The sequence below is a fragment of the Crinia signifera genome, chromosome 12 (genome assembly GCF_055691185.1).
Source record: "Crinia signifera chromosome 12, ASM5569118v1, whole genome shotgun sequence".
In the NCBI taxonomy this organism is placed as follows: Eukaryota; Metazoa; Chordata; class Amphibia; order Anura; family Myobatrachidae; genus Crinia; species Crinia signifera.
In genome coordinates, this window is record NC_139228.1 from 19612587 (window position 1) to 19629881 (window position 17295).

Sequence of the window (17295 nt, forward strand, 5' to 3'; positions counted from 1 at the left end):
CTTTAGTGGGACAGTACCAATTGTCAGGCACTGCTCTGCCATCCCACCCCACCTGCAGGCTGCAGTGTCCCATGTTGTGGATGGAGGGGGGGGGGGGGCCCTGCTCTTCCCTTTTGGCTCGCAAATGTTGGCATTTAAGCTGCTCCCTTTTGTTTTGTTTTTATTTCACCGGCTACCTGTAAGATGGCGAATCGTTTTTAAGATTGGCTTCATGACCAGAGCCCAAAATACTTGAAGCAGCTTCTGTTCCTTACTGCCCATCTTGGCTACCACGATCTGCAGATTGTGGACTATTAACAATACCTAGAATCTGCCTGAACTAATCTGGGGGAACAGCATCTATTGAGAGGGGCTGGGGCATGGCCAGCAGCTTGCACAGCGCTGGTCATGCCCCCCGTAGTGCCGGAAAATGGGGCATGGCCTGCGGCCCCGCAAGGCCAAGCCCCTATTAAATAGGCTCCACCCCCTTTTCAGATGCTTCCCGATTTCTCAACTGTAAATGTTGGGTGGTACGCTGCACCCATAGCGGCTCCACTATTGGCTGCATAAATGTAGGGTTCATCTTAATCCCACTAAAATGCTCATCCGGTCGGATCAGCTGGCTTTCTAGACCCATGAATACTGCAGTCACTTAGATGTAAATCTGTCTACATAGCTGCGAATAGAACACCTCTGCAGCTACAAGAAGGCAAATACCAAATCAATAGCTTAAAAGCTTTGAAGTTGAAAAAGATCTTTAAACTAATTACTGTTTGATGTGTATTCACAAGCTATGAGCAATAAAGTTATTACATTCAAAATACAGGGTTTATTGAAATGTTTTGTCCATTTAAAACTGAAGCCAGTTAGCTGTACTGTATTACTCCAGCTATTGGCTCTCACTTCGTGCTCACTGCGGCCCAGCCCATGCTACAACCTGCTAACCACTAACTGAGTGTAATTGTCTGTAGCCCTCTGCACATGGCCGCTCGGTCAGCACGACCACCGCACCACGTAATTATCTATGGCATCTGCACGGCCTCAAGTGTGTCTCAAATGTTCAGCAGTGAGGAAGAGGAGGATTAGGTCCTCCTTTGATAACACCTTCAGCTGAAATTCCTAAGAGACCTAGGTAATCCGGCAGTGATCGCTTTCGAGAGCCTCATTTCTCCCCTCAGGATGAGCTTGATTCAATCATGTTGTATTCCTTTACTGCAAAATAATGTAACAGTGTAACCACTTCAATACAGGGGGCATCACATGGGTAGATACATACAATAGGTAACAGGTAGATACGGTGTGCCACTATAATAGCTGCCTCCAGTTCTTGCATGACTGCTGCTCTTACTATTAGGAGGTATGATAGCAACCTAAAAAGTAGTGTACTGCTGGCCAATTCAGTGCCGAATGCACCATTTTGTCGGTATCCAGGACGGTTGACCACCTTTCCACCAAGGGGACCGGGAGGGGAGACCCGATTTTTGGGAGCCTCCCGGCCATTCCAGGGTAGTGGGGTGTGTTCTATTCCTATCCTGCAGTATGCTTACTTTACTTGAGAACCACTACACCGATCCCAACACTCTACCACAGTCAAGGGCGTAACTACCATAGGTGTAAGGGGTGCAGCGGATATGGGGCCCAGAGCTGAAGGGGGCCCATCTTTAATGTTTAAGTAATATGTTTCACATACATTTATCTCCATCATTTGCTAAATAGGGGTAATATACTCATATACTCTGCTCCTGAAGAAGCTGGGAGGTTGTCCCAGAGAAACGCGTTGAGCCCCCCCCCATTGTGGACATTTATTTCAAGCACATCATCGCAATCCGCTCCAAATCCAAGCATTCAGGACACCACTACGTGCATTTGCACCATCCCATCCGGACCAACTATCCGAGGCAGCCATTGGAATTTCGACCAAGCCATCCAGGTTTCACCATCTTTCCCGTCAGAGGAACCTAATTCACCAACTGGACTCTGCTCTGGGACTATATTGGTCACCTGGTTATCTGCTATTATGGGATCCAAATCTGAGATGTCCGTGTGGTAATATGCATACTTGTATACCTTTTCATTATTGCAATTGTGATGTGTATTGAATGTCCATCTACTTTACTGTACCCCCCTTTATATCATTTTTAACCAAACTATAAAAATACAGCATTTAAGGAATTAATCCTATTAACAAATAAATTACATTGTAAAGGATACCGTTCTTTTTATTATTATTATTATTATTATATTTTTTTATTAGCACTTTTCAGCCCGCGCTGGTACACCACATTTTTTCCATTTACCCATACATTTGGGACCTGACGAGTCCCAGTACCAGCTGCAGTTAGTAGCGCACTGATCATAAATTCTTGTTTGCTAAATAGGGGGCCCTTCCAAATTTTTGCTATGGGGCCTACGAATATCTAGTTACACCCCTGACCACAGTAATGTACCAAGGGGAAGTGGCGGTGGTGCGTCACCAGCAACATTAAATGCAGCATCTGCAGATTAATCTGCGTGTGTATGGCCACCTTTACATTGCATAACATAGCAAACACGTGCGCCATATCGCATTCAGCAGCATGACGTTGGCTGTGGGTCATCCCATCTGTTTCATGAGCAAAGACGTCAGGAAGCAGCATCGGGACCGGTAATAGCACCATTCTCGGCGGACAAGTGTCAGAAAACATGCATTGATGTTGCTTTCCGCAGTGTTATCTACACAAGCCACAGACACCCCATGAGCAGCCTCAAGCTACAATAACCTGTGTGAAAGACTAACTAGCTGACGTGCTAGATCCAATGCACCTGTCTGATGTCAGCCAGCAGCACACGTGCTTGTGCTTCATCGTACAGATCAGAGCTGATGGCACCGCCACCTCCTTATATTGGGGTCTTCCTTTAAATATGATACTGTATGTAATAAATAAAGTTACCATGCCAATAATGAGAGGCCGGCATGAGACATTTTTTTAACGTCCTTGGCTGAACTTGAACCAGATCCAGAACATTTTGAAAAGCAAAACAACAAAAAGAAATTTCTATTCCAAATAATCTGATATATTGCCCAATATTTTGATATTTAGTGTCATCAGAGCCATAAAAGGAAATAGTCCGAATTTTGGGTTTAAACATCTGGAATTTTTATCTTTCCAAATATTTATTTTTGCATTATATAATAATAATAATAATAATGTATACAACCTGGCAGAGGTGGAACTTGTGGGTGCTGGGCCCAGGTGCAAAAATATAATTTGGGCCCACTTCCTCCACCCAAACCCAAGTTCACAATATAGAACACAACTGGGGGTGACAGGGAGAGGCCGAGCGTGATAGTGAGAGGCATGCGGAGAAAGTGGGTGACAAGGAAAAACAATGGGTTACAGGAAGAGGCTGACGGGGCAACAGTGGGCCCCTTAGTCTTTAGGGGCCCCGGTGCACTGCACCTGCTGCACCAATGGTCGTTCCGCCTCTGCAACCTGGTGCAGGCACTATCATTTTATTACCCTCATTCTCTCTACTCCCATTGAATATATGCTTCGTATTCCTGGCTGGAGGAATGATATACTGTAATACATGATGGAATTAGTAGCTGGCTAGAGACATTGGTGCTAGCAGCTAACTGAATTGACCCCTAAATTGACCCCATGAAGACCCGAGATGAGTTTACAGATTTCTTCACCATATGGACAAAAGTAAATGTGGCAGTAGCATCATGTTAAAGAGGGGAATGGGCTCACTAATGAGGTGTACACACAGTGAGATTTTGGCAGGAAATTTTGACTAGATTTGTCAAAATCTCCTAGAAGGTTACTCAAAATCTCCCTATTTTTCTCCTGCTTAGTCAATATTGGTCTAGCATAGAGTGCTTAGCATAGATTGACTGTGCAGACAAGGCAATTTTGACTAGATCATAGACTATTAGACAAAATCACTTAGTCACAATCTCCAGTGCATCTAGCCAAAATCTCTCCCAAATTGCTTTGTCAAAATTGCAGCAGCAGCGTTAATTTCTCCTGATTTGCGGCTTTTTTTGGGTGAAGGGACAGGGACGAAAAATGCAAGCCCTGCCTCCTACACGAAGACCCACGAATTGATGATGATCACCATATACCCCACACAGCCATACATGGCAATCATCATTATCATCAATGGCTGCCAGGCAATGTACCGTACTAGCATGATATCTGGGGGTACAGTGTATGTTACACTTATATGATTTCCTTCCTTTCAAATCAAGGGGGTAACATGAGCTTATCTAAATATATTTTGGGGTAAAAGGTAAAAAAGTTCCCGAACCCCTGTCTTAAGGCTTGTACACACGGTGCGATATTCAGCACATTTTGCTGGAAATATGGTCACTAAGCGACCATATTGCCAGTGATTTAATGTGCCGTCGGCGATAAATCGCCGGGAGCGCGCTCCCGCGGCCGGCCCTTCATGGTCGCTGGAACATGCTCATCCGATTCTGGCTATAAATTGCTGGTCGCTGATAAAAACAGTACACTGAGCAATATATTGCTGAGCAGGGGCGGATTGGTCCACCGGGAAACCGGGCCATTTCCCGGTGGGCCGGCCCAAAACGTATTAAAAAGGGGCCAGCCGCGCTCCCCTCCGGGCTGGCTGGGCCGTAAGCAGCGGCTGCAGCACTTTGATCAAATCCAAAATGGCCATGGGAGGGCTGCTGCGCATTTCCCCCGCCCAGCCAGCAGAAAAAGGAAGCACCAAACCCCCCTTCACGCATTATGTACAGCCGCCAACTCACCCCCCACCCCCGGCTTCGAGTTCCAATCCGCCCCTGTTGCTGAGCGATTTTAAGCCAAAATCGCTCCGCGACCAAATCGCACCATGTGTACACAGCTTTAGATGGAACTAAAAGGCTCTGTATTGTTTGTAGAATCATTGTCTGCTTTAAAAAAACATGTATATGATTTGTTTGGGTACTGCATACAGAAATCGCCGGCCCAGCTGGATTTTCAGAAGAATGTTTTTCATGTCTGGACAATCTGATTGTGCACAGTTTGTCTACTTTGCAGCCACATATGGTGTGCCTAACAGACCTGTTTTCTCTAATCTTCTTTCATTTTAAATCCTGGCAAGTATCTTACTTACCCATCCATCTTTCCATCAAATTATGTATTGCTAAATCTTGGCATTTTGGCAGCTCTTCTTAAAGTGAAAAATGATTGAAAATATGAAGCGCAAACAGACTTGATGCCAGACAGTTTGCCAAAGATGAATATATTTGTCAACTATTGCCAATTATTCAATATAATGACTATATGAAAAACAAAGTATTGGATTATCATTATACACTACACTTCTAATAAAATGCCCTTTTCATCTTGTATCTTTTGATATAGTTTGGTATTGTTTGAAATCATATGAAACCTACTGCTGGTTTAGGTTATTTTATCTTGTCTAAAAACAAAGCTTTCTGATAGAACAGCAAAACAACCTGATGTCCAACATCAGACAAATGGGGCCTCTACACAGGGCGATTTCAGGCCATTTTCTAAGCAATTTGAGTAGATCCAGGGCTGCCATCAGGAATTTGGGGGCCCGGGACTCATTTCCAGTCCGGGCCCCCCCCTCCTCACTTGACTTACCATAACCCGGCTCCTACTCTCCCATCTCCTCTTCCACTGAGCTGCAGCCCGGAGGTCCCGAAAAGCAGGCTTCTTCAACTTAGGATGCTGGAGGCCAATTAAAATGCAGCACTTGCTGGGAGCCAATCAGAGCTCACATACCGGCAGCTGCTCTGATTGGCTGCCGATGCACGAGCTCTGATTGGCTCAAAAGCTGGTGCAGCACTTTAATTGGCCGCCGGCGCACTGCACTCCGGGACTTGCTTTGTTCAGTGCAGCACAGCGGAGGCAGTTGGGGGGGCCCATAGCAATAGTGATGCGCAGCCTAGCCCATCGCGATAGTCCCCAGCGAATAATATCCAGCATGCTGGATAAATCTACTTAATCACCGGTAAGGGCCAGTGTTCTCTCCAGAAAACACTGGTCCGGACAGATCGCTCAGAACACAGCGCTGACACATCGATACGTGTAAGGCCCTTAAATCGTGTGTATCTTCGAGTGCCAAACAAGTACGAATATCTGTACAAACCAAACAGCAGTATGCAAGCTCTAATCCAGAGAAACACATAATAGAATGGTATCCTACTATCCCCGATAAACCATCACAAGTGAAAAACGGCAATTTTTCTAAATTTTCCCCTATGTTTACTATCAGGCTATCCAATTAGGATCGCCCAACTAAAAAGCAAAATTTCTCCTGAAAACACGCAGATTCAGTGAAACTAGTGTGTATTTGGCAGCTGCATCTTTGTTTAAAGATAAAAAAAAACTATTAAATAGAATCTGTACCCTCCAAAGATTGATTAACTCCCGATCACGTGACCATTTCTGACCAATTAACATGAAGGAGAAAATTCTCCATCCATTTAATGTTACCTGTTCTTTATTAAAATTGTGGTTTTTTCAATGTATATTCTGTGTATTTGTGAAATGGGACACGTAGAACTGTCTTAAATAAGGAATGCATTATAGATGGTATTGTTTTTTATGACTGTTTCTCAGACTAGTACCCCTTTTACACCAAAATCCCTGGTCGGACCCTGGTCTTTGAACATGGGAGTTTCCAGGGTTGGACCCAGCTTCATACCCCAGCACTGTGACCCAGGTCGGACCCAGGTCTGCGCCATTTACACTGAACCTGGGTCAGCACTGCTTTTCCCTATGGATGACATTAAAAATGTCCATTTAGGATAAACTGCCATCCAACTTTCCCTCAATGATTTAAAATAAAAATGAAAAGATAAGTTAGCATTGAAAAATCTTGGTTTGATTATTTAGTAAAATATTTTTCAAAAAGTTTTATTCATTGCTCAAGCATACATAACGGTATAAAAGTGCAGCATCACCCATGTGCTCTCCCCAGCCCCTTCCCCTGCAGCCGCAGACCGAATCTCACATGTGCCCCCCCCCCCCCCAAAAAAAATATTATAAATAATAATATAAATTATACTGCATCCAATTATCCAATTATGATTTCTGTGTGCACTGCCCGTATCCTTCCTGGCTGCTGTCTTTTGCCACTGCAGCGCACTGTGGAAAGGCGTCCAGCACTTCTGGTATCCTTTCAGCACTACCCAGATGCCAGGACCTGGGTAGGAGACCAGTGTTACTGGACCTGGGTTGACCCCTTTTACACCAACGCTGACCTGGGTCCAACCTGGGTTATTCCTTGGTGTAAAAGGGGTATAGATCACATGACCGTGATACATACAGGTGATGATCCTCAGCTAATTACCTGAGGGGTACTGGTATGACTGACTGTCTTTTCACCAAAAACTAATCTGCTCCTGAAGAAGCTTGGTTACCCCAGGGTAACGGGTTGAGGGCCAGATGCACTAAGCTTCAAAAATGGAGAGTGATAATCAACCAACCAATCAGCTCCTGCCTGACATTTTTCAAAACAGTCTTTGACATGACAGGTATGAGCTGATTGGCTGGCTGTTTATCACTCTCCATTTCATCACTTTTGAAGCTTTGAAGTGCATCTATTTATTTGTATATACAGCCTGCGCTGGTCATTATTTTTCTCATTTGTTTACACCGGAGGGCTGACTACCCTCTTGCCAGCTGCTGTTGGTTGCGCAATTCACAAATTTCTCTATTTTGCATCCTTGTTTTCGCTGGATTTTGCTTTGCCTGACAGGCAGGCGAAACAAAATCCCTGACAAGCCCTGGGCAAACCTATTGTATAAGCATCCTATAGTATGTAAGGGTAGCCCGAGCTGTGTAAAAATCAAGATAACTCTTTAGACTCACCATGTACAGTATATATTACAATGTCAACAGGAAACGATTGTTTGTTATATAAAAAACCTCTATATTTTAATATTCAATCATGTTTAGTAACAATATTCACCTTAATTGTATAATAAAACAATGTGGTCATTGCATAACGGAGGCTAGGTACAATCTATATAAAACAGTGCACCAACCACTGCCCCAATACAAAGTCATAGCTGCTATGGGGCCTACACACGAAGCGATGTGTGTAGGACGAGCGTTGTGCGCGATGCGATCACCCAGCGCACAGCACTGAGTGCTAAGCGATTTGTCAGGGCCACTGTTCTCCGTTGAGCTTGCAGGTTATTAATTGCCGAGAGATATACACGCGCTGGGCCAGGTATCGCTATCGCCCCTTACACACAGCGAAGTAGGGGCATTTTCTGAGCGATGTAGTTAAATTAAGTAAAATCGCTCAGAAAATGCCTGCGTATCGCGCTACATGTGTAGGACATATAACGCATTTGCAGAGCTGTCTTGGAACCCTGTGCTGTAAGGAAGTGACGATCCAAACCTACTATAAGATATAAACCATCTGCACTGCAGAAAGAGCTTGCAGCACAGGGCTGTGGGCAGGTCACCCCCGTATATACTTTTTCAGAAGTGGAGGCCACTAACGGCCACAGAAAGTGGGACGGGGCCAAGTACTTTACCGGTTATGGCCTAACCATGTCCTCGTATCAACCCCCCCCCCCCCCCCCCGATCCATGGGGTGGTGTTGGGGATAGAGACTGCTGCTGACAGCTAAGAAATACAAGTGTGTGTGTGTGTGTGTGTGTGTGGGGGGGGGGGGGGGGTTGTGTAATAATTAAGTTTGTGTGTTTGTGGGGGAGCAGCAACGGTCTGGGCCACCGAATCGGCTCTGGCATTTGTGCCATCCACCGTGCATGCGCACAATGCCTCTCCCAGCTTGCAGGAGAGAGGGGAATAGCAGCGTGCGATGCCCCACCTCTCCTGGACCTCAGCAGCGCACAGAGAGCCGCGAGTCCAGCGGCTCTCTCTGCGCCGATCAGGAGGCGGAGCCTCCACCTTGCACAAAGAAATTGGCCCACCTGGCCATCGGCCCCTCTGGCATTTGCCAGAAGTACCAGATGGACAGTCCGGCCCTGGGGGGAGCAGGGAACCCAGGCCCCTATCCCTACCCCCTTTCTACCCCTATAAACCACATATGAGGGCATCTTTAAAAATGTGGGTGAGAGTTTTTTCAAACTTGCTAGGCACAAAGTCAGTTGAACTGTATTATTGTTTCATAGCACAGCACAATTCCATTCCAGACATCTGGGACCAATCATCTTCATGTATCACAACCTGCTGTTAGACAGGAGATAGTGAATTCATAGCCAGGTGGGGCAGATGTCGTACCGTACCGCACACTCCCATACACAGCCAGCCAGTGGTTGCTGAGTGCAGGATGTCAGTGCTAATTTCAGCGTAACTATCCAAAAAAGGTAAAACGTGTGAGACAAAACAAAAGAAACCTTGTGGAGATTCTTGACTAACGTAAAAGATTTGCCACAAACGAGTGCTGATTATTCAGCAATACACGCTTGCGGTCTGGGATTGATAGAAGCTAAAGGCCCTTGGTATAACGACCTCTAACATTTCTTCCTGCGTATTCGGGAAAACTAACAAGTCACATTCTAACTTAATTACATCTTTTTGTTGTAAAATTGGGACTGACAACATAATGATTCTCATGCAAACAAGGACACAGAGCCGAGACTGCTTCATATCATTTCACAGAGTGGTAAGAATTGGTATTCAAAAAGAACGCCTCAAACTTTCCCTGAGATGGAATGTTCTAGACTGTGTGCGTGATTACACTTCGCAATGTAGAAAGGTCCTGATGCAACATTGGTTGTTGTAGGATGGTCTATACAGGTGTTGCTGCACCATGTGGCGGAACAAGAAATATCCCCCCCCCCCAAAAAAAAAAAAATCTGTAGGACATATAGTATCGGTCCAGCAGGACCTCTAGCATCTATCTCCTACAAGGCAGCCATTTTGGAGGGACATTTTCAGTAGATTCCGTACGGACAGCCAGACCCATTGGAATCTGCAGAGACCATGCGCCCATACGGCGACGGCTCCCCCAAGCCACCACTTGGGCTGCAGCGCTACTGTTATGCCACTGACTGTACCCTGATGCCTGGAACACATGCATCAGACAATAAATATTGGGGGCATGCACTTCTGATGACTCATAAATTGTCCTCATTGACAAAAATGTACACACTTCTACATAATCTACAAGAGTGCGTAGCTATAAATGTAATCCAGGAATTGTGCACACACACACACACACACACACACTGTACCACCACCTGAAAATGTAACCATAAAGGCCACTACAGGTAGGAGCACTACATAATACAGCTCCGACAGGCCATTCACAGCCAAAACATCTTCTGTGGGATACTCTGTATATTTATCAGTCCAGGCCAGTGTTCCCACCAGAGAATCGCTCCGCGCACAGCGCTGACACAGGGCTGTATGCTGACCGATCCTGCTGAGCATTGCTCAGAACGCTCAGCACATCACTTTGTGTGATGGCCCCTTTAGTGTATCATGTCTATACTCTCTTAACCAAAAGTTTTCTACCATTGTCTCCATGTCTCTCCATCAACAGTCTCCTTAAGATCCTATATTAAAGTGTCATTAGTGGCCAATTTGTGAAAAAAAAAAAAGGGTACTTGTGTAGTTTCATGGCGCCGTGCATCTGAGTCCCCTTGCGGGGCTCGCTTCGCTCGCCCACGCTGCGGGCTCGGTGGCTCGCCACGCTATTTAAAATCAACTCCATGCTAACATGGATAGTGGAGGTATGAACTATCCATGTTGGCATGGAGTTAAGTTACTTTTTTTTTACATAGTTTGTGGCGAGCATAGAAACTACACAAGTACCAAAAAATGTTTTGGGCCAGATACACTAAGCTTCAAAAGTGATAAAATGGAGAGTGATAAACAACCAACCAATCAGCTCCTGCCTGACATTTTTCAAACACAGCCTGTGTCATGGCAGGAGCTGATTGGCTAGCTGTTTTTGTGAGTGAAAACGGTACTTGTGTAGTTTCACGGCGGCATCCTAAGCTACGTTTGAATCTATGTTGTCAGCACCTCTCACACACGCCGGTAACCGCCAGATCCCCTGCGCTGGCGGACGCCGGCGGAGAGGGGATCATGTGGATGCCGGCAGAGAGGTGCTGCAGCTGTCTGAGATGCAGGAGCGTCTCAGACGTTTGTGCGTCTCAGTAAGTATTGCGGTAGGGTACGGCAACCCTGCCGACAGGGTTAGGGGTTCGGTAGCAGGGGGTGCGGTGCAATAAAGGACACATTTGCCAGTGCTCCATGTTACATACTGGCAAATGCCTCCATTTCAAACCCCCACTATCCACGCCAGCCCGAAGCGTGGCGTACCCCGCGAGGGGACCCGGTACGTGTCCTCCTGACTTGTTCATACCCCCACTATCCACGTCAGTGTGGAGTTAACTTTATAAAGTGTGGCGAGCACAGCGAGCCACCGAGCCTGAAGCGTGGCGAGCGCAGCGGATTACTTGACGTGTATTCCGCGTCCGTTCGCCACGCTTCGAGCTCGGTGGCTCACAAAACTTTATAAAGTCAACTCCACACCGACGTGAATAGTGGGGGTATGAACAAGTCTGGAGGACGCGTACCACACTCGCTCGCCACACTTCGGGCTGATGTGGATAGTTTTTCGGGAACACATTCACATCTGTCATATCAGGCAGATTAAAATGGTCACTGGTTCCCACAATATAAGTGCTGACTGACTATGCTAACTGCGCAACGCTGACTACGCTAACTACGTAAGCTCTGTCTAGCCGAGGACGGGTGGGAGCGCATACTGGCAGGGACGCCAGACTGACTACGCTAACTATGTAAGCTCTGTCTAGCCGAGGACGGGTGGGAGCACATACTGACAGGGACGCCAGACTGACTACGCTAACTACTTAAGCAAGCCACGGGAACACTACGCTGATTCTGACAGGGACGCTGACTACGCTGGCCGCAGGAACACTACGCTGATTCTGACAGGGACGCTGACTACGCTGGCCGCAGGAACACTACGCTGATTCTGACAGGGACGCTGACTACGCTGGCCGCAGGAACACTACGCTGATTCTGACAGGGACGCTGACTACGCTGGCCGCAGGAACACTACGCTGATTCTGACAGGGACGCTGACTACGCTGGCCGCAGGAACACTACGCTGATTCTGACAGGGATGCTGACTACGCTGGCCGCAGGAACACTACGCTGATTCTGACAGGGACGCTGACTACGCTGGCCGCAGAAACACTACGCTGATTCTGACAGGGATGCTGGCTGCAGGAACACTACGCTGATTCTGACAGGGACACTGACTACGCTGGCCGCAGGAACACTACGCTGATTCTGACAGGGATGCTGACTACGCTGGCCACAGGAACACTACGCTGATTCTGACAGGGACGCTGACTATGCTGGCTGCAGGAACACTACGCTGATTCTGACAGGGACACTGACTACGCTGGCCGCAGGAACACTAAGCTGATTCTGACAGGGACGCTGGCCGCAGGAACACTACGCTGATTCTGACAGGGACACTGACTACGCTGGCCGCAGGAACACTACGCTGATTCTGACAAGGACGCTGACTACGCTGGCCGCAGGAACACTACGCTGATTCTGACAGGGATTCTGACTACGCTGCCCGCAGGAACACTAAGCTGATTCTGACAGGGACGCTGACTACGCTGGCCGCAGGAACACTACGCTGATTCTGACAGGGACACTGACTATGCTGGCCGCAGGAACACTACGCTGATTCTGACAGGGACACTGACTATGCTGGCCGCAGGAACACTAAGCTGATTCTGACAGGGACGCTGGCCGCAGGAACACTACGCTGATTCACACAGGGACACTGGCCGCAGGAACACTACGCTGATTTTGACAGGGACACTGACTACGGGAACACTACGCTGATTCTGACAGGGACACTGACTACGCTGGCCTCAGGAACACTACGCTGATTAATACAGGGACACTGACTAGGCTGGCCGCAGGAACACTACGCTGATTCTGACAGGGACGCTGACTACGCTGGCCGCAGGAACACTAGGCTGATTCTGACAAGGACGCTGACTACGCTGGCCGCAGGAACACTACGCTGATTCTGACAGTGACGCTGACTACGCTGGCCGCAGGAACACTACGCTGATTCTGACAGGGACACTGACTACGCTGGCCGCAGGAACATTACGTTGATTCTGACAAGGACGCTGACTACGCTGGCCGCAGGAACACTACGCTGATTCTGACGGGGACGCTGACTACGCTGGCCGCAGGAACACTACGCTGATTCTGACAGGGACGCTGACTACGCTGGCCACAGGAACACTACGCTGATTCTGACAGGGACGCTGACTACGCTGGCCGCAGGAACACTACGCTGATTCTGACAGGGACACTGACTACGCTGGCCGCAGGAACACTACGCTGATTCTGACAGGGATGCTACGCTAACTACGTTACTGCCGCCATGAAACTACACAAGTACTGTGAAAACCTTTGGCTGTAGCAAATATCTGATATCTGCCGCAGTCTCCCCTATATATATTCGGGAGATACTGATATATGGATATCCCCCAAAAACAGGGGCAGGGAATATCTAGCAAATTTACTTTAGTAGATAGTCCACTCCCCAAATGTTTTGGGCAATGGCTTTATCAGTCTTAATCTTATTTATACGCAACTCGCCTCCTACCTACATAAGTATAATTGAACAATGCTTGTGTATATATGGATGTTCCACAATAACTCTCTAATGCTTTAACTAATCGTCTTCAAATTCTGCACACTGAGGGGCAGATTTATTAAGCTCGGTGAAGTGATAATGGGGGAAATTTACTAAAGGAAATTTGTAAAAAATAGATGTATTTGTATCCAGATATACACTTATTTTTGATATTTACTATCCCGAAAATACGGCAATTCGTATTCGTATTGATAGCACATCAATACAAATACGAATTGCCGTATTTTCAGGATAGTAAATGTCAAAAAGAAGTGTATTTCTGGAATTTTTTTTTACAAATTTCCTTTAGTAAATTTCCCCCAATGTGTCTGGTTTTGATCACCGGCCAATCAGCAATTAACTGTGAAGTTACAGGCTTGGTTTGAAATATGACAGTTAGGAGCTGATTGGCCGGTGATAAAAACCAGTCACTTTATCACTTCACCGAGCTTAATAAATCTACCCCTGAATCTGTTGATAACACCTGAATCTTCTTATAAACCAGGCATGTCCAACCGGCGGCCCTCCAGCTGTTGCGAAACTACAAGTCCCATCATGCCTTGCCACAGTTTTTCTATTAAGGAATGCTAAAACTATGGCAAGGCATGCTGGGATGTGTAGTTTCACAACAGCTGGAGGGCTGCAGGTTGGATTTGCTTGTTCTAAACCTTCTTATCTATGACAGAGAAACCAAGACCGTTCATATGAAAGAAAGTATTCATGCAGATGGGGCACAGAATCAATTAGCGTTCTGAATTGTTTGCAGTTTTACATACATACATACATTTTAGGTTCTTTACAATGTACATCCCCTCAATGGTGATACGCAGGTAAAAAGGTATGTTAATAATTGTATTATTAACATACCTTTTTAATTGTATTATATAAGTATTATAAGTGAGAATATTAATACATCTTGCCCTATATCATTGTGGTTCCAGAGTGGGGGGGGGGGGGGGGGGTGTCTGCAAACACTCAAGCTACCCATACCCTAGGGCAGATCCTCAGAGAAGTCGCAATATATCTTATGTGGACCTTTTTGCATATGACATTTCACATGCTATCCCAGCCAAGCCTTTCTGCAGGTGGCTTCCTAATTTCAGGCTGCAATGCGTGCGGGGCCGTGCCGATTGCGCAATGTGTACGGGACCGAGCATTGGACCCAGGGCTGCCAATAGGCCATCCCGGGCCTCATTTTGCCCACCACAACCTTCACGACTGCCTCCTCTGCATTGAAAAAGCAGGTCCCGGAGGGCAGGCTTATCCCAGGATGCTGTCGGCCAATTAAAGTGCTGCACCGGCTTTTGAGCCGATCTGAGCTCACATACCGGCAGCCAATCTGAGTGGCTTCCGATACGTGAGCTCTGATTGGCTCACCAGCCAGGGCTGCATTTTAATTGGCCGCAGGCATCCTGAGTCGAAGAAGCCTGCACTCCGGGACCTCCGGGCTGCAGCTCAGCGGAAGTAGATGGGGGGCAGGAGCCGGGCCCCAAAATTCCTGATGGCAGCCCTGATTGGACCTGCTGCAATTTGGCCGCTTTTTATGCGATTGATCAATGTAATTGCATAAAAAGTGGCCAAATTGTATGTACAGATGTGTCCACATACAATATCACTTAATGTAGGGGTACCTTTTCTGTATAGCTGCGTAATTGCACCGATCTGCTGCTGCCCTATATAATTACCTTGATCTTCCATCATACAATCAGACTCGCAAAAGTGCATTACAAGTCAACTAGCAAACATACAGTACATACTTATCTATGCAGTACATACTTTTGCTAAAGGTATCCCACCATCTGCTGGACACATTTGTTACTGCAGCAGCTGTGCGCTGTCCTTTATTTTTAAATTCAGTTGTTTTAGGCTGAGTACAATCACAGTGAATCCATTACATGACGGTGCAAAATAAGCAAAACGACAACCGAAATCTCCAGGGTCAGTACTAAAATGTTGAAGTATCCCCAACTGACCACTTTATCACTAGGTGTAATGAGACACTACATCGTCTCTGGTCTCATGGTTACTGAATGAAGTGCACACCAGGAGACTTGCAGGATTGTCTGATCACAGTGCTCCCATCCCCTGATACAAGTGACAAGATCCTAGTCCCAGGAGCTGGCAGTCTAGTGCAAACACAACGCTACATATAATGACTGTATATTATCATTTTAATGAAGGAGATATAAAAACCGCTGCAACATTTCCACACTTGTCTTAATCAGCTCTTTATTCCTTGATGGGACAGGTCATACATTGAGTAACTATTCTAAATTTATCGGATGGGTTGTATCCATGAAAGGTTTTTAGATAAGGAAATCTGCACCCTTCGGAATTGTCCTCAGTTTTTATACTTAAAAATAACTTTTTACTTGTAGCTGTAACAAAATGCATCTATTCTACAGGATCTCAGCATACCTGCCCTACAGCCTGTACTGTATTGCATGAATCCGTTTTATAGCATGTCGTTATTATAGGAATAATGAAGCGTTGTTGCCAGTTTATGTCGGAATTTGATACCAGAGGCATTGGGGGGTATATGAAGTCACACAGTACACAGGATCACTTTGTGACCATTGCAGATTTCTGCTGAGTCTTCCTTTGCTGCCTGCCTGCAGCATGCAGTTAGTTACAAGCAACAGGAGACACCAGCAACGCCAACCTGGGCTGTATCCTGGCTGGGAGGCATACACCAGCAGTTTGGAAGAGGCAATAGAACGAATACCATCAGTTATCGGGATTCGCTACACAGTACATATACACAGTATTTCCTTATATACACAGGTAATTCATTGGGCTCTGCAGCCCACTAGGCAATCTGCGGCCAAAGGGAGAGGGGCTCCAAAAGCAGTATCTGGGGTCTTCATCAGTTTTGCAATTACCTAAAGACACAAATAGTGGAACACATTGTTCCTAACTAGGCCAACACAGCAATCATGGCTATTACACTTTAACCAATTAAGTGCCAACATCTCTGTGAGGGATGCGCAAAATATCCGCTAAAAATATCCAGGGTCGCTCACTTTTGTTATATAAATTCAAATGAAAAAAAAAAAATGCTGCGTAAGTGCCAAGCGAATATGTCAAAACAGGTGTGAAAATTGGCAAGCAAAGGGTTAATGTAAAAGGACTGCGAGCAAACTCTTTTGTTCATTGTGTTGTATGACATGCTTGCGTCAGATGTATACTTTTCTGAGGACCAAAGTGCTGCAAGGATCAGAATATACACAAACCGCTGTATGGAAATGACTCTTCTTACCAAGCAAAAGGGTCCAAAGTAACATCTGGATGAGGAGGATGGAGGAAGTGAAGCCCATGACTAGTGATGCTCGCTGAGCGTCCCAGGTAAATCCTGACCATCAGCAACCCTCCCGGCCCTAGTAGTATATCCTCTGTGCTTTCTGCCAGGATGCCTCACTGCCTCAGCAGTACATAGACTGATGCTGCTGCCCAGAACTATTGCAGGCTTATACTGTAGATGCATCTACACCTCCCTATACCGTCATCAGCTCTGAGGTCCTAAAGCCCTCACTGTACTACTCACTGTGAATGCTGAGAACACAGCCCCCCTCCCCTCTCCTCTCTCTCTGCCCTTATGTGACCAGTGATTTAATTTCAGTAATGTAATTACAGAAGAAATAGGCAGGCAATGCCTTT

General features: G+C 46.4%; 1 protein-coding gene across 1 annotated transcript in view; it reads right to left on the reverse strand.

Moving 5' to 3' along the window:
* Positions 1-17089, reverse strand: part of LTK (leukocyte receptor tyrosine kinase) — a 156861-nt gene extending 139772 nt beyond the window's left edge. The window contains exon 1 of the mRNA XM_083167062.1: positions 16898-17089. Coding sequence (XP_083023188.1) covers positions 16898-16955 — 58 coding nt within the window. The 5' untranslated portion in view covers positions 16956-17089. The remainder of the gene's footprint in view (positions 1-16897) is intronic.
* Positions 17090-17295: the final 206 nt, after the last annotated feature.